Genomic DNA, 20,906 nt, shown 5'->3' on the forward strand with positions numbered 1-20,906 from the left:
GTTATACAAGCAATGTTGCTTCATAATATAGCTGATATTCTACCTTAATCAGGCTATTAGGGGAAGGAGCCAGAAAATGGTTAACCCAGGGCCAGTTTCCCAATGAAAAAGGAAAGAGGGTTGTTAACCCTTTTCACATCTTGCTTATGTTCACTGTGTTTTAGCATATCTTTGATAGAGTAGTTTTCTTGCACCTTAACTAATACACTGATATGTTGGCTGATATGTCTCCTCCCAAATTGCCATTAGCATCCTTATGAATAAATACAAAGAAGCTAAAATGCATAGAAAAATACCATAATTCAAAAATATCATAATGCAGAAGCAGGAGTACATTTCTCCAGACTGCAACATTTAAGCAGGTTGAGTTAAGAAACTCAATCCAGCCAGGCACGGTGGCTCACACCTGGAATCCTGGCACTTTGGGAGGCAGAGGCGGGCAGATCACAAGGTCAGGAGATCGAGACTATCCTGGCTAACATGGTGAAACCCCGTCTCTACTAAAACTACAAAAAAATTAGCCAGGCCTGGTGGCATGCACCTGTAGTCCCAGCTACTCGGGAGGCTGAGGCAGGAGAATTGCTTGAACCCGGGAGGCGGAGGTTGCAGTGAGCCTAGATCGCGCCACTGCACTCCAGCCTGGGCAACAGGGTGAGACCCCATCTCAAAAAAAAAAAAGAAAAAAAAAGAAATGCAATCCTGTATTATCCATACTAGGTTTTTTAAACAAGAATAGCCTGTAAATACAAGTTTGTATGTGCATGCATTAATTCATTCCATTGCCTGTATGCAGCTCAGGTTCCCAGGGCTGCCGTGATAAGAAGCCATTCTCTTGTTCCGTTCTCTGAAAGAGACTGTGGGGTACCAGGTTCAGTGTAGCAAGTTGCTTGCCTGTGGGCTCAGGTTGTTGGAGTGGGGCAGCCAGTCAGGTTCACACGGTCTTCAGATCCTTCTAGATCCTTTCTCATTGTCTCTGATTCCTGAGCCACATGCATATTTCTAGATCAGTGATGACAGGCTCCAGTTTCTGATCCAGGTCCCCCATCTCCCTGAAGTTGGAGCGTTGGAAAAGAGAGACCAATGCAGATTCCAGTCCACCCTCGCTCATCCTGTGAGTTCTAGTTTGTTTTTGCTTCCATTCACTTCCTGTTGGTCTTTCCATCCCAAGTACCTGCCCTGCTGACTTCAGGCCCCAGCACCAGATGTAAAGCTGACAGCCTCACCAGGCTGTGTAACTAGATATCACAGTTGCAGAAGGTCAAGTCCTATAATAAACCCTTTTCCTGGCAGCTCTGCTTCTCTGATCAAATTCTGCCAGATACAGGGCTGTAGGACCCAGAAAAGTGAATGGTCCTTGGCCTGGGCTTGTCCATGCTTTATCAGGATGATGTGAAAAATCTGTGGCAAGCTCCGATAGAAGATTTACAGTGAAGGGTCCGGTATCGGAGCCAGGCCTATGGAAAAGTCAGCCACAGCACTGTCCTGTCGACAACACATCGCAACACTGGGATGTTTATATTATGAACCAGTGACTAATCTAATTAATATTCAGGGCTGTTTTCCTTAGAATGTATGGGTCAGAGACCCAAATGGTAGTGGGACTTCTCACTATGAAACCTAATGATTTTGCTTTCCCTCCGTGTGACTTTGGGTTCTGTTGATTTAGAGATACTAGTGGGGAGAAAAATGGCTCCACCAGGGGCACAACAATAGTTTCATAAACTACAATGTGAGGTTGCTTCCTTCTAATTTTGGGCTCCTCATGCCACTGAATCAAAGGCAGAAATGGGATTACAATGTGCCTGAGGTTATTGGTGCTGATTATCAAGGGGAAATTGGGTTATTGCTATATAATAATGGTGCACAGGCTGTCACTGGCCCATCCCTTTGTGTGAATTAGGCATGGGTGGACACAGCCCTGCAGTGGGCACACAGCCTGGCAAGCCGAGTGCAGGCTGGAGGCTTGTGTGTAGTGGTTTTGCAGTTGATTTTCTTGAGTTTTGCGATCTACTGATCATCTCATCTGCCAAGTCTTATGCTTCTATTTTATGTATCTTGCCTAATTGCACTGTATAAACTTGAGTAAAAAGTTAAATAGGATCCTTATTCCTTATCCTGTTCATGACTCAAAGGGGATTGCCCTCATTGTTTTACCAGTAGGCATGATGGTAAAATCATCAAAAATATCTGAGATACTGACCGCTTCTTAACACCTCTTTGGTTACCATTTTTGTTCAAGCTACCTTCATTTCTAACTTGGGTTATTGCTTTAGCTCCCTAATTGTTCTTCCTATGTCCACCCTTTTCTTTCCTAAATTCCACTCAACATAGAAGCTACAATGATCCTAATTAAAGGAAAAACTCAGATTATTTCAGCCCTCCACTCAGAACCCTCCAATGGCTTTCTAGCCCAGACAGAACAAAGGACAAAGTACTTATGATGGCCTATAAGGGTGTGCCTGATGCTCCACTTGGATCTCCCCTTGAAGGCGGACTTGCCACACCATTGTGAGGAATGTGTTTAGCTCACACATCCAATAGTTGGCTCCTTCAGGGTCAGCTCAGCTATCTAGCCAGTATCATGCTCCTTTGGGGCAGTCCCCAGTCAGTGACTAAGCAAGGAGGTGGTACAAGGATGCAGGAAGCCATTTCTGCCCAAGGCAGTCCTCTTCTAACAGGCAATCCTTGCTCCAGAGCTCCCCAGAGAGAGTTTGTCAGGCTACATAATGGCCTGACAGCTTTCCCTGCCCAATCTTGTCATAGATACTTCTCCCTAATATACCTTATTACTCCTAATTCCATCTCAGCATCTGCTGCGTGAACATGACTCCCACCACCCCTGGCACTCCCCAGCTCTTATTCAGCAACCCCATCCCCCTGTGATTCCTTAGATAGGAGGGTTCTGCCTCAGGCCCTTCCTGCCTAGCATGCCCTCTGCCCAGAGCCACCTCCTGCAGACATCTGCAGGGCACCCTGCCTTATATTCAGAGCTGGACCCTTCTCTGACTACCCCTATTTACAACAGCACACAGACCATATCGCGTGCACTCTCCCCATCCCACTTCCCTGCTTGATTTTTCTCTATGCCATTTATCACCATCCAATATACTACTTGTTCATCTCATTTATTTTCATTCCCCCGTGCTAGATAGAAAGCTCCATAAAGGCAGAGTTTTTGCCTGTTTTTCAGCATTTAGAAGAATGCCAGGCACCTAGACTAATGCTTTCCACCCTGACTCCTCTCCCCCCTCACCCCATTTCTTCTAACATTGTAGTCATTTGTGTCATCTTTCCTTCGTTTGTTCCCCGAGTTGCGCTGGTTTCTGTTTCACCTCTTCCTATTTTCTGGCCCTCACCTTCTGACATCTCTTCCCTAAGTGTCTACATTTCCATGCTAATAATTTTCCTTTGTACTGCTATTAAATTATTCTTTTAAATTCATAGAAGAATGTTTGATCATAGTATTTTGTTTGTTTCTTTTTGAGATGGAGTCTCGCTCTGTCGCCCAGGCTGGAGTGCAGTGGTGTGATCTCGGCTCACTGCAACCTCTGCCTGCTGGGTTCAGGTAATTCTCTGCCTCAGCCTCCCGAGTAGCTGGGATTACAGGTGCATGCCACCATGCCCGGCTAATTTTTTTGTATTTTTAGTAGAGACGGGGTTTCACTATCTTGGCCAGGCTGATCTTGAACTCCTGACATCGTGATCCACCTACCTTGGCCTCCCAAAGTGCTGGGATTACTGGCCTGAGCCACTGCACCTGGCCTGATCACAGTTTTTATTTGTTCCATGCCACCATTTTTTCTGAGTGTTCTTCATTTGTAGGAAAGTTTGTTCCTCTTTTCAGTGGTTTTTCTCCTAGTATTTTTGTATGAAAAATGTGACTACTTTCTTTTGGTTACTAATATTATTAATAGAAAGAACTGGCTGTCCTTGGGCCAGTCATCTGCAGAGGGTTTCTGCAGGATGTGGCAGGATGGGATGGGGTGGGGGAAGATAACTTGGATCAGGTAAAGACTCTAAATTAGGAAATTTCCGAGCTCCCTATTTTCGTCCTGCAGTATGAGATTATTTCCTTCAAATAAAGCCCCTCTTTGGTGTAGCCAAGACCTCTTCTTCATTTTCAAACCTGATCAAGTTCAGGAAGGCTTCTACCACCATCCCTGTTCTCAGCTGCTCTGCTAATGGCTGCCTCCAGGGTAATATCATCGCCTTGGGAAGGTGCATTTTTTTATTGTGTTTCTGTGGACCTGGCACTTCTGGGTACTTTCAGTGCCTTTTCTCTCCACCTCCCCCAGCATCCATGCCCTGTTCTATCTCAGGTTGGCTTTTGGCAATTCTCAAGGCAGCATGATACCCTCTTTTTAAAGAGCACATCTGAGACTGACTTTACTAATCTCCCTTGCCCCAGCTATTTTCAAGCCAGCTCCAAATGGCTTCCTACACAACTCCACCTGTCTCCAAGGCCATTGCCAACAGTTCTACATAATTTGAAGTGTGATTATTATTATTATTTTTTCTGAAAAAATATTTCTTGTTGCTCTGCTTCCTCTTCAGGAAAAGAAGAAAGATCCAGAATGAAATTGTAACCTTTTTCATACTAGAATATTTATTTTACATTTAACTGATTAGAATAGCATGAAATATTATTCCCCTCCCCTTCATGTAGTCATCCAAAAGTATTCTTAGATGCAAAATAAAATTTACCTCATACTTGCTTAACTCTTTCATTAACATTTTTTCTTTGTTAACGAATGCTTTCTCCTCTTCTTTTAATTCTGTTGTAAGTTTTTCAATCTGTGCCACAAATTCACTGATCTCCTGTTGTCTGAAACTGGTCTAATTAGAGAAAAATGAGAATTTGTCATTTCTCTTGTAGTGCTCAGCCTTACATTTTCAAATAGCCAGGAAATTAATATCTCTTTGCAGGAGGGCTGCTTCTGATTTCAGTTCATATAATTTCTCAGCAACCACTGAGAGGAATATCTTTTTCCTCCAGAAATTAAGTTCTTCACCAAGTGATATTTTTATAAATATGACATGAAGAGTGGGGAGGGTAGAGGACAGTGAGTGAGCAGAGGGTTAATATAAAAGCTTAAAGAAATGATACATGGGCTCATATTTTTAGAGGTAATTCCCCTAAAGACTAACCTCAAGTAAGTTTCTGGTTACATGCTTCAAAAGCATATTCTACTGTATTTGCTAATTCTCTCTAGTTAATATACAGCAAGTGAATACATTTCCTAAGAAAATTAAATAACTCACTCTAAACATGAAATCAGCAGAAAGGAAAATACTTTTTAATAAGATAGGATTTAATTAAATATTAAAGGAGAATTGCTGATATGCAATGAAGGGGACTAATTCTAAGTTCTTTCAGTTCTCTTACCTCGTTAAGTAATTCAATTCGTCTAACTTCTGCATTCTGAATTTTTTCTGTAATAGCTTGTATTTCAGCTTTTATCTTGGCTGTCCAACGTGCATGCTTTTTTCTCAAGCAAGCCATTTTCCACTGAGTTATAACACTAGAGATTAGAGCAAAAAGAATTGCCATTAAATTGACATAGCAGTTTACTAAAAAGATGAAGAAATTCAAAGCAAAACAAGTCATACTATGACTACACAAAATTGTTTGTGCTATTAGTGTTGCAGACTACACACATTGCATGAAAAAGTAAGACAAAACATTAACTGCCTCAATTCTGTCTCTGCAAGTTGCTTCAGAGTAAGAAGTTACATCTACACTTCCAATAGAACAGCGAACAAAACACACTTGGCAGCTTGCCTCCTTCAGGTAAAGGATAGAAATGAGGAAGGCTTGGGGCAAGTGGAAAATGAGGCCCAGGCAGAAATAGTAATAGAATTACCTAAATTACCGGATGTGCTACTGATAGATTTCAAACTTCTGCTTTCTCAAATTTTTCTCCACCACAACATTAAAAAGCTACATATTTGAAGAATGGTAAAAATGTGCAATTAGGGCCAGGCGCGGTGGCTCACGCCTATTATCCCAGCACTTTGGGAGGCCGAGGCGGGCAGATCACCTGAGGTCAGGCATTCAAGACCAGCCCGCCCAACATGGAGAAACCCTGTCTCTACTAAAAATACAAACAAATTAGCCAGGTGTGGTGGCACAGGCCTGTAATCCCAGCTACTTGGGAGGCTGAGGCAGGAGAATCACTTGAACCTGGGAGGTGGGGGTTGCGGTGAGCTGAGATTGTGCCATTGCACTCTATCCTGGGCAAAAAGAGTGAAACTCTGTCTCAAAAAAAAAAAGTGCAATTAGAGTCTTTAAGTGCACATTCAATAATAACATTGGCCAGGCATGGTGGCTCATGCCTGTAATCCCAGCACTTTGGGAGGCCAAGGTGGGCAGATCACTTGAGGCCAAGAATTTGAGAGCAGCCTGGCCAACATAGCGAAACCCCATCTCTATTAAAAATACAAAAATTAGCCAGGCATGATAGTGTGTGCCTGTAATCCCAGCTATCAGGAGAATTGCTTGAACCTGGGAAGCGGAGGTTGTGGTGAGCCGAGATCACTCCACTGCACTTCAGCCTGGGCAATGGAGTGAGAGTCCGTCTCAAAAACAAACAAAAAAAATTAACTGGGAGTGGTAGTGCATGCCTGTAGTCCTAGCTAATCTGGTGGCTGAGGCATGAGAATCGCTTGAACCTGGGAGGCAGAGGTTGCAGTGTGCCGAGATGGCACTCCATCTTGGGCGACATCTGTCTCAAAATAATAATAATAATACTAATAATAACAACAACGATAATAAAATACAGCTAAGTATAAGCAAGAGCTTTTTAGCTGCACTGATCTAAATACAGTATTTTACATGTATCATCTCATTTACATTCACAGCTACTTTATAAGGTAGGTACCGTTATCCTTCCCCACTTTATAGGGATGGGAGCAAAGAGAAGTTATTAAATAACTTAGCCTTGGTCACAGAGCTAATAAGGACAGCAACCAAAGCAGGCTATCTGCAGAGCCAGTAGCCTTCACGCCACCTTCCTCTCTTACCATACCTGTCACCTCCCCTACTGGTTCACAAAGAGGCCTGGATGAGCAAAAGGCATTGCACAAATATTAGCAATTTTACTCTTTGGTGACCGCACTTGATTGAAATGGAAAACTTTGATTCTGTTCAATGCCAAAAAAAAAAAAGAATCAAATTAACCAATACATCTAGATCCAAGAGAATTTACACATAATTTAGGAAAATCATTCCCTTGGGTTCTAGTAACAACAAGTACTCTGCACTGTTCATTAAGATAACATATACTGCTGATAACACAAAACACAAATAAACTTTTTTTTTTTTTTTTTTTACCATCTCTGACTTTCTCTTTCCAGGTTAGCACTCAGAATTTTGATTTGTTGCTGATACACTGTTTTTGTTGCTCTAAAAAGAAAAACATATTGGATTTTGCATTTATGGGAGCTGTTAGAATATACAATAGACTCCATACGCATAATTTGTATGCTCAGTAAGGCTATAGTCTAATTGGGAGACAAAATAAGCCTTGTGAAACAACTAAACATTTCAATGGCAGACTGATAGACAATTGCAATTCTATGTTAGTGCAAACTGATTCTGCAACGGTTGTGGTGAATAGCCAAGGATAGAGAAGAGATTTCTGGGGAGGCAACTGATGAAGGGTTACTAGAGGTTAATGTTTCTCAGAGGGAGGAATGTGGATTGTCAGAATGGAGGTGCAATCTTACCAAGGAAAGGGTGTCATCATTTGCAAATACAAAGGGAAGGAACAGCAAGTCAGGCCTCTGTTATGACTTAAGTTAGGCTTGCTGTATACAGAGGACATGAAGGAAAGAATAACCCTATGACACAAGAGGAAGTAAGGTCGACACATTGTTGAGGAACTCCAGACCCTAGATTGAGCTTTGATTTGATATAATATACAATTCAGAAAGCCAATATAGTTTCTTGAACTGGGGAAAAGTACTAAGGATAGAAGATTTTCTTGTGGTAGGATGGATGGAAATGTGAAGATTCCAACATAGGTAACAGAAGCCTTTATTTTTATCCCCTGCCCCGCCTTTTCCCTATTAAGTGATTCTTGGACAGAAATGAATTGAAAGCCACATAAGTAAAATGCTGCTTTATATCTTTTGAAAGAAATATTCATAAATGAAACTTAGAATAGGAAACACTCTTAAACTAGAAACATACCTGTTCTCGTGTTTCTTTGTCTGTTTGAAACTGTAGTATGGACTCTCAATTTCCTACCAAAATAAATCTAATATCCTCCTCTGGATCTCTAAGGCTCTTCACAATTCACCCCAACCTTACTGATTTTGTTTATTTACATATATAATGTAATCCATAAAGAACTTGAACCAGTTTAAAATAAAGCAACAATAATATAAAAAAATCCTAAATGGATAATAACATTGGGCCACAAATTTGGCTTTGAGATACCTGGTGACCAGAGCAATTATGCACAGTAACTGACTATAAAATTTGCATTATTCATGAGGAACATAAAACCTGATTCAGTCCAAATCGATCTTCCTCCTCTTTTATTAGTAGTAAGTAGTTTTCCTTATGAAGCTGACATAATTGGAAACAGATGTTTGAATATATTATTTAACAATATGGGGACAACCATTCAAGCCAGGAACCTATGCTTCCTGTCACATTCCAGACATCTGTTGGTATGTGCTTGAATTTTCATCACCCCCTACCTTAGTTCTATAAGCTGGCTTCTTGATTGTCCTGTATTTAAATCATGTGTCTCCCTTTGTATGGTGATATCATTCTCCCATACGATGAGCACAGAAAAATCTGACTTGCTTTTAAAGGTCTAGTTCAAATTTTAAATCCTATATAACGAAGGACTCCTTGATTTCACTTTCATGCCCGACTGTTTTATATAATTCCCTGTCATACATGGTTTATTTTTCACCATCATATGTGGTTCATTAATTATTTCATATGTGTTAGTCTTGCTTCTCTGCCCAACTGAACTATAAGCTCCCTTATGCTCAGTCTTAATGTGTACAATGGTAGAATATTTACATAGGTCATTTTGACAATCATTATAAAAGTGAAAAATATGCATCCTTCTTTGATCCAGCACTTCAACTTTTAGGACTTTATTACAAAAAAAAAGTCATATGGGTAGAGAGAGATATGTTAACTTCAAATATTTGTAATATAGGCAACAGACAAAAGTAAATCTCCATCAATAGAGTGCTGGTTAAATACAATATAGTATAATGTGTATTATACTATAATCTGCATAGAATACTATGCAGTTAGAGAAAAGATTGAGATATATTGAGAATATATTTTTCTCAATAGTTTGTTTTGAAATAGTTTCAAACTCAACAGGTAAGCATAAAAAAATAGTACAAAGAATTCCCATATATCCTTCACCAACTTCTCCAACTGTTAACATTTTACCTTATTTGTTTTATCATCCTCCTAGGTATAATTTTAAGTGGAACAAATTCAGTTATAGTAGAGTATAATCCAATTTTTGGATACATACATATTAATATATATTTGAAAGCATATATAGTAAACTGTTAACAGTGAATATGCCTGTGGAGAGATGGAGATTTTAGGGTAACTTTTATTCTCTAAGTTATGCATTTTATATTTGAATTTTAAAATCATGTACAGGTATTATTTTTTATCAGAAAAAAATTAAAATTAAAATGACTTAGAATGCAGAAATGAACATCAATGGGACTCAGTGTTGTGATAATGTTCAGGGACATTCTTGTCACTGCACTCCAACTGGTCCATTCCTGGGGCCCAGGAGCTCCCACAGAATTCAGAACCTGTTTATCCTTTCAATGAAAAAAGTCCATGAGAGTGACTTCCAGACTGTGAAACAGAGAGAGCTAGTTCTAAACTTCCTTTTCTGTAGTATGTTAGAAATCAACATAGATTTACTGCTATCATTTATTAAAAAATAAATGCAGAGAAAGTAAAGATAAAAAATTTCAAAGGCAACAAACATACTGTTGAAGTTCCTGGAGTGTGATGAGTCCTTCTTCCATATTTTTGATGTCTACTCTCTTTTGTGACAGAAAGTATTCTTTCTGAGAAATAAATGTCAGCTGTTTCTGATTTCTATCATGAAAAACAGAGTTATCATTTGTTGAAGGCTGACATAAATATGCAAACACAAATAAGAATTTCAAAAATAGTTTTGAAAGTTCAGATCATGAGCTATTTGCTACATAAATTATTAAAAAATAGAAAGCAAGTCTTTTTGCTAGTGGTAGCTAGATCTAAATTTATGCAAAGGATTTTCTTTTTTTTCAAATTTTTTCCCAGTTAATTTTTGTACTTTTGTAGAGATGGGGTTTCCCTGTGTTGCCCAGGCTGGTCTCAAATGCCTGGTCTTATGTGATTGGTCCATGTTGGCCTCCCAAAGTGCTGGATTACAGGCGTGAGCCACTGCGCCCAGGGTACACATAGGGTTTTCATAAAATTTATGAAAATTCCCAAGCCACTGAAAGAATATTCACCACAATAGTAACCACAAAACAAGAACAGTTGTGTAGTGCTCCATGTCTCTGAGTGGGTGTGTCTCTCCTAACGTACTTATCAATTCTGTCATGTTCTTCCGTGGAAGGTGAAGGAGTCAGTCAGATTAATTTTGCATATTGGCTCTACCTTTTAATAGGAGTGTGATCTTAAGCTAACAATTAGCTTCACCTGTGAATAAGCTTCAGTTTCACCAGCTATAAAATGAGAATTACAATGCCTAGCTCAACGGATGAATGAATTTAATAAGATGTAAAGTGCTCCTCTCAGTGTGTGGATTGATAAGGGTTTTTTTTTGTTTGTTTTGTTTTGAGACGGAGTCTGGCTCTTGTCGCCCAGGCCAGAGTGCAATGGTATGCTCTCAGCTTACTGTAACCTCTGCCTCCTGGGTTGAAGCGATTCTCCTGCCTCAGCTTTCAGAGTAGCTGGGATTACAAGCACCCGCCACCATGCCCAGCTAATTTTTTCTATTTTTAGTAGAGATGGGGTTTCAAGTAGTTATTTTTTTGTCTCAAATTGCAGGAGAAAATAATGAGGCTCAGAGAAGTTTATAGTCTTGTTCAAATGCCCAGCTATTGATAGGAAGCTGCCTGTAACAGAAAGTATTTTATCTAAGTGACTCATCTTCCAAACTGCTGTGGACTGAATTGTGCCTCCCGGATCTCCAGAATTTATCTGTTGAAATGCTAACCCCCAACATGATGAAGAAATAGAGAGATATGGGTAATTTTTACTCTCTAAGCTATACATTTCTATATTTGAATTTAAAAATCAAGTACAGGCATTGCTTTTTTCATGAGAAAAAATTAAAATTTAAAGTGCTTTAGAATGGCAGAAAGGAACATTGTGGGGCGTTAGTGTCGTGATAATGCTCGAGCATATTATAAAGATGGGGCCTTTAGGGAAGTGATTAGGTTTGGATGAGGACATGAGGGTGGGACCTTATAAAAGAAACACACCAGACAGACAGCATGTTCTCTCTCCACCCTGTGAAGACACAGAGAGAAAGCGGCTGGGTGGCTGTAAGCTAAAGGGCCCTCACTCAGACTTCCAGCCTCCAGAACCGTGAGAAAATCAATTTCTGTTGCTTAAGCAGCCAGTCTATGGTATTTTGTTATGGCAGCCTGAGCTGCTGAGACAGAAACCAGTAATGATAGCAAACGTTTTCATTTTTGTCAATAGATTTTAAAACTAGGATAAGTTTAAGTGGAGAGCCACCACTTTGATAGCAAGAAAAGCACCCCATAATGATGGCATGTTGAATCACACGTGTGGGGAAAGACATACTCATCATGAATCTTTTGTTTTTGCAAAAAAGCTTTTTCTTCCTCACTTAAAACAATCTTATATTGTCTGGCAAGAGTTTTCATTTTCTCTCGTAGGTCTTTGTATTCCATACGAGCAGCATGCAGTGTTTCAACCAGCTAGAGAAAAACAAAGGAGGAGAATGAGAGGACTGGCTTCACTGCTCCTCTGAGGCCATCTGCATCAGGTGGCAACTCGGAGAGCACCTGGGATATTGCTTAGCCCACCGTGAATATGCCATAAATGCCGAATGATTTAATTCTATAGCAAACATACAACTGTATATTTTGGGACCTCTACTATAAATTTTTTTAAGTATAGAAAAATAGTAAACCCTGCTGCAAAACCATAGAGTAATAATTCATACTGAAATGCAAAATGGGATGAATAAACTGTGACTGCTGAGCAATGTTAGTATGTCCTTTTTCCAGAATATAAACTATAGAAAATGTAACATCCTCAGAAGCTCTTCCTCAAAACACCTTTGAGTTGATATTATGCTTGCTTCTTGTGAAATATTTCTATTTGAGGACAAAAAATAGTACCCACCAGTGTTCTACATGAGATCAGAATTTTTTGCTTATTAAATTGCTTCAAATGAGGTAAGAAAGTCAAGTTTAGCGGAAACAATGGGCTGAATAGTTCAAAACAACCTTCTATCTGAGGACAACTAAAATAGCTACAGGAAAAAATATTTGTAGAAGTGTTGAAGAACTCACAAGATAACAAAGAATTATTCAAAAGACAAAAATAGAATTACTATTCAACCCAGCAATCCCATTACTGAGTATATATCCAAAGGAAAATAAATTATTCTACCGAAAGGATACCTGTGTTCATGTTTATTGCTGCACTATTCAGAATAGCAAAGACATGGAATCAACCCAGGTGCCCATGAACAGTGGATTGGATAAAGAAAATGTGGTAATTATACACCATGGAACATTATGCAGCCATAAAAAAGAATGAAATCATATCCTTTCTAGCAACATGGGTGCACCTAGAGGCCATTATCCTAAGTGGATTAATGCAGAAGCAGAAAATGAAATACTGCATATTCTCATTTATAAGCAGGAGCTAAACATTAGGTATACATGGACACAAAGATGGGAACAATAGACACTGGGACTCCAAAAAGATGGAGTGAAGAAGTGGGGAAGGGTTAAAAAACTACCTATTGGGTATTATGTTCACTACTTGGGTGACGGGATCATTAGCAGCCCAAATCTCAGCATTATGCAATATACCCTTGTAATAAACCTGCACATGTGCTTGAATCTAAAAAAATAAAAATTAAAAATAAAGGATAATAGGGGATTGCTAGGCCTAATTCTAGGAGAATGAAGAATCCAGAGTGGTAAGGCTAGCACTTAAAATTCCTCTGCCTTGAAGACACTTACTAACATAGAAGAAACCACTTGAAAACCAAGTTTTGGGTTTCTTTGCATGGCAAGTGGAACAAAAGCCAACATGTAATGCTCATCCAGGTGTTGAGCCTACATAAACCTCCCACTATTTTAGTCTGGGATTCCAAAGAGCTTCACCCTTTGGAAGGCTGAGGCAGGAGGATTGCTTGAGACTGGGAGGTCCGAGGCTGCAGTGAGCCATGATCATGCCACTGCACTCTAGTCTGGGTGACAGAGTGAGATCCTGTCTCAAAAATAAATAAATAAATAAATAAATAAATAAAAAAGAATGCACAATTAAAAGATGAACAAATATCTAGAGCTTCCCAACATTTGAGTAAAATCAATACTGTAAAACAAAGCAATCAAAATCTACTATAGGCCAGGTGTGGTGGCTCGTGCCTGTAATCCTAGCACTTTGAGAGGCGGAGGTGGGAGGATCACTTGACTCCAGGAGTTAGAGACCAGCCTGGGCAACACAGGGAGAATAGGACAAAAGAAACAGGTGAGGACATAATGGCTGAAAATTTTGCAGAACTTATGAAATATAGAAATTCTCAGATTTAAGAAGCCAAATAAATCCCAAGGAGGAAAAATGAAAAGAAAATTTGGACACATCATAGTGCAACTGAACAGCTAAGGCAAAGGGAACAAAGAAGATCTAAAACAAAAGACATATGCCATGTTAACGGATTGGAAGCCTCAATACTGTGAAAATGTGAAACCCTCTTCAAACTGATTTACAGATTTAACACAATCCCAATCAAAATCCAAACAGGTTTTTTGGAAGAACGTGACAAAATTGAAAAGGTCAAGAATAGCTGGAACACTTTTGAAGAACAAAGGTGAAGGATTTATACCACTGGCCATAAAAACTCATTTTAAAGGTACTAATTAAGACAATATTGTTTTAGTGTGAGGAGAGATGAATAGTTCAAATGAATAGAGTCAACAATCCACATATACATTTATGATCTACACTTGATTTATGACAATAGTATGACCACAATGTAGTGAAGGAAAAGATTGTATTTTCAGTAAATGGTGCTGGTTAATTGGACAACCTTATGGAAAAATATGAATCTTGACCACTATCTCAAAGCACATACACATAAATTCCAGATGGTTCGTGGTCTTAAATGGGAAAGGTCAAACAACAAAGCTTCTCAATGGTAACAGAAGAGAATAGTCTCATGACATAGGACATAGAGAACATTAACTAAAAAGATTGATAAACTGGACTTCATTAAAATTAATGAATTATATTCATCAAAAATATGTACATAAATATTGTATATTTATGGTTTATGTATTGTTCTGTAATGTGTAATATTTTATAATAACAAAGCTAAATCCAACAATGCCACTGCTGGGTATATATCCCAAGGAAATGAAATCAGCATGGCAAAGAGATATCTGTACTTCTATGTTCATTGCAGCACTATTCAGAGTAGCTAAGATGTAGAATCAACCTAGGTGTTCATCAGCCGATGAATGGATAAAGAAAATGTATACATGCACAATTGAATATATTCAGCCTTAAAAAAGAAGAAATTCTTGTCATTTGTGACAACATGGATGAACCTGGAGGACATCATGTTAAGTGAAATAATTCAGGTACAGAAAAACAAATATTACATGATCCCAATTATACGCAAAATCTAAAAAAAAACTGAACTCAGAAGTAGAGAGTAGAACGGTGGTTGCCAAGGGCTGGTGAGGGAGGGGAGATGCTGGGAAAAAAAGGTAAAGTTTGAGTTGAATGTCAATCTTTGAATGTTCCTCCAATAACTCATGAGAATTATGATTGGATGTCACTAAGAGCCCATAGTTTCTACCCTAGTGAAAATAATAAATAAGCAAGAGCCTTGCATTCTTTGAAGTGATCACTCACTTATAACCATGGAATTTGGCTAAGGGCTATGGATTAAAGGAAAACTCTTTGACCAAGTAAGCCATGACAGTTTAGGGGTCCTAGACTGTTCAGAAAATCATGTGGGCTAGAAAATATGGAGTTATTGTCAGAAAGTTGTCTACTAGCTTCTGCAGTAGGAAATAAATGGGAGGAAAAATAATATTTTGCTCACAAAATGAAAGACAAATTTGAAACCAACCAACAAGCCAACAAACCAACCTTGTCTGGTTTCTGTCTGTTGTTAGGTATCCTTGCAAATAAAAGAATCACAGTAGCCCAGAGGGGAAGCCATCTCTCATGCTGATAGCTCACAAAAGCAAAAATGGAAAGCATTTAATTGGTACGAATCATTCTTCTGGGAGGGAGCTGCCTTTGATATCCCTGATGAGCCTCAGGGCATGGGTACAGAGGCAGATATTATGCTTTGTAAAAGAGGGAGAAGAATTTGGATGTGGGGTGGTATCCTACGGCAAGAAGATAGATGAGGAACTCTGAGAGAAAGAAAAGGTGGTGAACAAGATGGCTTTGTGCTCTGCAACAGGATTTCTCCCCATGACCACTAAAATTTCCAACAGAGTTTGCAATAGATCATGAAATGCTTAGTGTAATTAAATTTGTTTTAGAAACTAGTGAAAAATGTGAATTTTATATCCTGGTTGACTTGGGCAAAACAAAGATAGAGGATGTAGACAGAGAGTACCTGACCCAAGTCCTGAATGATTAAAATTAAGTATGTGTGGCTAGGGGTGGTGGCTCACGCCTGTAATCCCCAGCATTGTGGGAGACCAAGGCAGGAGGATTGCTTGAACTGAGGAGTTCACAACCAGCCTAGGCAACATAAAGTGACCTTGTCTCTGCAAATAATTTAAAAATTAGCTGGGCATGGTGGTGAGTGCCTGTAGTCTCAGCTATTCAGCAGGCTGCAGCAGGAGGATCACCTAGGCCTGGGAGGTTGAGGGTATAGTGAGTTGTGACTATGCCACTGCATTCCAGCCTGGTGGGTGGATCATTTCAGGTCAGGAGTTGGAGACCAGCCTGACCAACATAATGAAACCCTGTCTCTATTAAAAATACAAAAATTAGCCAGGTGTCATGGCACAAGCCTGTAATCCCAGCCACTTGGGAGGCTCAGGCAGGAGAATCGCTTGAACCCAGGAGGCAGAGGTTGCAGTGAGCTGAGATCATGCCACTGCACTCCAGCCTGGGTGATAGAGTGAGACTACGTCTCAAAAAAAAAAAAAAAAAAAAAAAAAGAAAAAGAAAAGAAAGGAAATTAAGTTTGGATATATGAGGTGTTGGGAAGAGATACTGAGGATATTTCTCCTTCAATACAAGGGACAAGAAGAATTTCAGTTATGTCTAGTGTGTATATATATTTGTGTGTATAAGTAATTAAATGGGATCATATCATACATACTGTTGTTTCTCTTTTTTAGAGGGACTCTTGCTCTGCCCCCAGGCTGGAGTGCAGTGGTGTGATCTCAGCTCACTGCAACCTCTGCCTCCCAGGTTCAAGCAATTCTCCTGTCTCAGCCTCCTGAGCAGCTGGGACTACAGGTGCACACCACCACACCCAGCTAATTTTTTATTTTTGTAGAAATGGGGTTTCACCATATTGGTCAGGCTGGTCTCGAACCCCTGACCCCAGGTGATCCACTCATCTAGGCCTCCCAAAGTGCTGGAATTACAGGCGTGAGCCACCATGACTAGCTTACTGTTTTATAATATAGTATTTGTCACTCAATAACGTATTATGAGAAATACTGATACTTATTTAACCAAGGCCTTTTGGTTGAATGTTAATTGTATTACTCACCCTCACCCCCAATTTTTCACTATCCTAATGAAGGCTTCATTGAATATTTTCAGGCTAAATCTTGGTTTACTCACATGATTATCTACTTATGATATGATTTTTTTTTAACCTAAGTTTGAAAAATGTCTAGTGAATTCTCCTGGGGGCTAAATCTGACTCAAATACTTCTAAATAAGTATTTAGAATATTATATTATAATATGTGTATTAGTCAGGGTTCTCTAGAGGGACAGAACTAACAGGATAGATGTATACATAAAGGGGAGTTTATTAAGGAGTATTAACTCACACAATCACAAGGTCCCACAATAGGCCATCTGCAAGCTGAGGAGCCAGGAAGCCAGTCCAAGTACCAAAGCTGAAGAACCTGGAATCTGGTGTTCGAGAGCAGGAAGCATCCAGCATGGGAGAAAGATGTAGTCTGGGAGGCTAAGCTGGTCTAGTCTTTTCACATTTTTCTGTCTGCTTTATATCCTGGCCGCACTGGCAGCTGATTAGATGCTGCCCACCCAGATTAAGGGTGGGTCTGCTTTTCCCAGCCCACTGACTCAAATGTTAATCTCCTTTGGCAACACCCTCACAGACACACCCAAGATCAATACTTTGCATCCTTTGATCTAGTCAAGTTGACACTCAGTATTAACCATCACAATATGATATATAATTCTTAGAATATTCTTAAGTGTAGAGCAGGTTGCTGCACTTCACAGGCGCAGCACACAACAGCAAGAAGATTCTAACTTTCTAAATAATTCACATCAAAAATATCCATTAATCCATTAATCATGGATAGTCCTAATGTACCCATACTCACATGAAAAGTTACCAAAAAACAGTTCCTCTGTATATGGACAACCTTTGCTCTTTAATATAATTAAAGTACTTTGGGAGGAGATAAAACTTTTTAAATTACTACCAACAACCATATTATTGGTCAATGAAAAACATCCTTTTGAAAAATTCTATATTTCTCACATATTTTAAACATTAACTAAAAATGAAATGTAATTATAATGTAAAAGTAATGACTTCTGCCTTCTCACCTGTTTTATCTTGTTCAGGAATTCATTTTTTTCATCATTAGATATATCATCTAGTTTTTCTTTGTTATCTGTGAAAAAACACCTATGAACAAAGGAAGCCAAACAGATTCATATAAGAATATACTTTTGAATACTAAGGCAAGATGGCCAAATAGGAACAGCTGCAGTATACAGCTCCCAGCATGAGTGACACAGAAGATGGGTGATTTCTGCATTTCCAACCGAAGTACCGGGTTCATCTCACTGGGGCATGTTGGACAGTGGGTGCAGGACAGTGGGTGCAGCCCACTGAGTGAGAGCCGAAGCAGGGCGAGGCATCGCCTGACCTAGGAAGCACAAGGGGTAAGGGAATTCCCTTTCCTAGCCAAGGCAAGCCATGACAGACAGCACCTGGAAAATCGGGTCACTCCCACCCTAATACTGCACTTTTCCAAGGGTCTTAGCAAACGGCACACCAGGAGATTATATCCCGCGCTTGGTTCGGAGGGTCCCACACCCATGGAGCCTCGCTCATTGCTAGCACAGCAGGCTGAGATCCAACTGCAAGGCAGCAGCGAGGCTGGGGGAGGGGCGCCCGCCATTGCCGAGGCTTGAATAGGTAAACAAAGCGGCCTGGAAGATGGAACAGGGTGGAGCCCACCACAGCTCAAGGAGGCCTGCCTGCCTCTGTAGGCTCCACCTCTGGGGGCAGGGCATAGACGAACAAAAGGCAGCAGAAACCTCTGCAGATTTAAACGTCCATGTCTGACAGCTTTGAAGAGAGTAGTGGTTCTCCCGGCACGGAGTTTGAGATCTGAGAACAGACAGACTGCCTCCTCAAATGGGTCCCTGACCCCCGAGTAGCCTATCCAGGAGGCACCTCCCAGTAGGGGCAGACTGACACCTCACACAGCCGGGTACACCTCTGAGACGAAGCTTGCAGAGGAATGATCAGGCAGCAACATTTGCTGTTCAGCGATATTCACTGTTCTGCAGCCTCCGCTACTGACACCCAGGCAAACAGGGTCTGGAGTGGACCTCCAGCAAACTCCAACAGACCTGCAGCTGAGGGTCCTAACTGTTAGAAGGAAAACTAAAAAACAGAAAGGACATCCACACCAAAACCCCATCTGTACGTCACCATCATCATAGACCAAACGTAGATAAAACCACAAAGATGGAGAAAAAACAGAGCAGAAAAGCTGAAAATTCTAAAAATCAGAGCACCTCCCCCCCCTCCAAAAGAACACAGCTCCTCACCAGCAATGGAACAAAGCTGGATGGAGAATGACTTTGACGAGTTGAGAGAAGAAGGCCACAGATGATCAAACTTCTCCGAGCTAAAGGAGGAAATTCGAACTCATCACAAAGAAGCTAAAAACCTTGAAAAAAGATTAGACGAATGGCTAACTAGAATAACCAGCGTAGAGAAGTCCTTAAATGACCTCATGGAGCTGAAAACCATGGCACGTGAACTACGTGACGAACGCACAAGCTTCAGTAGCTGATTTCATCAACTGGAAGAAAGGGTATCAGTGATTGAAGATCAAATGAATGAAATGAAGCGAGAAGAGAAGTTTAGAGAAAAAACAGTAAAGAGAAATGAACAAAGCCTCCAAGAAATATGGGACTATGTGAAAAGACCAAATCTACGTCTGATTGGTGTACCCGAAAGTGACAGGGAGAATGGAACCAAGTTGGAAAACACTCTGCAGGGAATTATTCAGGAGAACCTCCCAACCTAGCCAGGCAGGCCAACATTCAAATTCAGGAAATACAGAGAACGCCACAAAGATACTCCTCCAGAAGAGCAACTCCAAGACACATAATTGTCAGATTCACCAAAGTTGAAATGAAGGAAAAAATGTTAAGGGCAGCCAGAGAGAAAGGTCGGGTTACCCACAAAGGGAAGCCCAGCAGATTAACAGCTGATCTCTCAGCAGAAACTCTACAAGCCAGAAGAGAGTGGGGACCAATATTCAACATTCTTAAAGGAAAGAATTTTCAACCCAGAATTTCATATCCAGCCAAACTAAGCTTCATAAGTGAAGGAGAAATAAAATCCTTTACAGACAAGCAAATGATGAGAGATTTTGTCATCACCAGGCCTGCCCTACAAGAGCTCCTGAAGGAAGCACTAAACACGGAAAGGAAGAACCGGCACCAGCCACTGTAAAAACATGCCAAATTGTAAAGACCATCGAGGCTAGGAAGAAACTGCATCAACTAACGAGCAAAATAAGCAGCTAACATCATAATGACAGGATCAAATTCACACACATCAATATTAACCTTAAATGTAAAAGGGCTAAATGCTCCAATTAAAAGACACGGACTGGTGAATTGGATAAAAAGTCAAGACCCATCAGTGTGCTGTATTCAGGAGACCCACCTCACATGCAGAGACACACACAGGCTCAAAATAAAGGGATGGAGGAAGATCTACCAAACAAATGGAAAACAAAAAACAAGCAGGGGTTGCAATCCTAGTCTCTGATAAAACAGACTTTAAACCAACAAAGATCAAAAGAGACAAAGAAGGCCATTACATAATGGTAAAGGGATCAGTTCAACAAGAAGGGCTAACTATCCTAAATATATATGCACCCAATACAGGAGAACCCAGATTCATAAAGCAAGTCCTTAGAGACCTGGAAAGAGACTTAGACTCCCACACAATAACAATGGGAGAATTTAACACCCCACTGTCAACATTACACAGATCAATGAGACAGAAACTTAACAAGGATATCCAGGAATTGAACTCAGCTCTGCACCAAGCCAACCTAATAGACATCTACAGAATTCTCCACCCCAAATCAACAGAATATACATTCTTCTCAGCACCACACCGCACTTATTCCAAAATTGACCACATAGTTGGAACTAAAGCAATCTTCAGCAAATGTAAAAGA

At 40.2% G+C, this 20,906-nt stretch overlaps 1 protein-coding gene across 8 annotated transcripts in view; it reads right to left on the reverse strand.

The window, feature by feature from the left end:
• Positions 1-20,906, reverse strand: part of CCDC175 (coiled-coil domain containing 175) — a 72,250-nt gene that overhangs the window by 28,728 nt on the left and 22,616 nt on the right. For 5 of the 8 annotated variants that reach the window (XR_008671492.2, XM_055361934.2, XM_055361933.2 and 2 more), the window contains exons 8-13: positions 18,013-18,094; positions 11,816-11,952; positions 9,998-10,108; positions 7,334-7,405; positions 5,387-5,522; positions 4,705-4,836 (exon numbers count right to left, since the gene is read on the reverse strand). Coding sequence is in view for 7 of the 8 variants with exons in the window: in XM_055361934.2 (XP_055217909.1) it covers positions 4,705-4,836; positions 5,387-5,522; positions 7,334-7,405; positions 9,998-10,108; positions 11,816-11,952; positions 18,013-18,094 (670 nt within the window). In the remaining variant the exon portion in view is untranslated. The remainder of the gene's footprint in view (positions 1-4,704; positions 4,837-5,386; positions 5,523-7,333; positions 7,406-9,997; positions 10,109-11,815; positions 11,953-18,012; positions 18,095-20,906) is intronic. The other 3 variants (XM_055361929.2, XM_055361932.2, XM_055361935.2) reach the window with 3 other exon arrangements.

Source organism: Gorilla gorilla, chromosome 15 (assembly GCF_029281585.2).
Source record: "Gorilla gorilla gorilla isolate KB3781 chromosome 15, NHGRI_mGorGor1-v2.1_pri, whole genome shotgun sequence".
In the NCBI taxonomy this organism is placed as follows: Eukaryota; Metazoa; Chordata; class Mammalia; order Primates; family Hominidae; genus Gorilla; species Gorilla gorilla.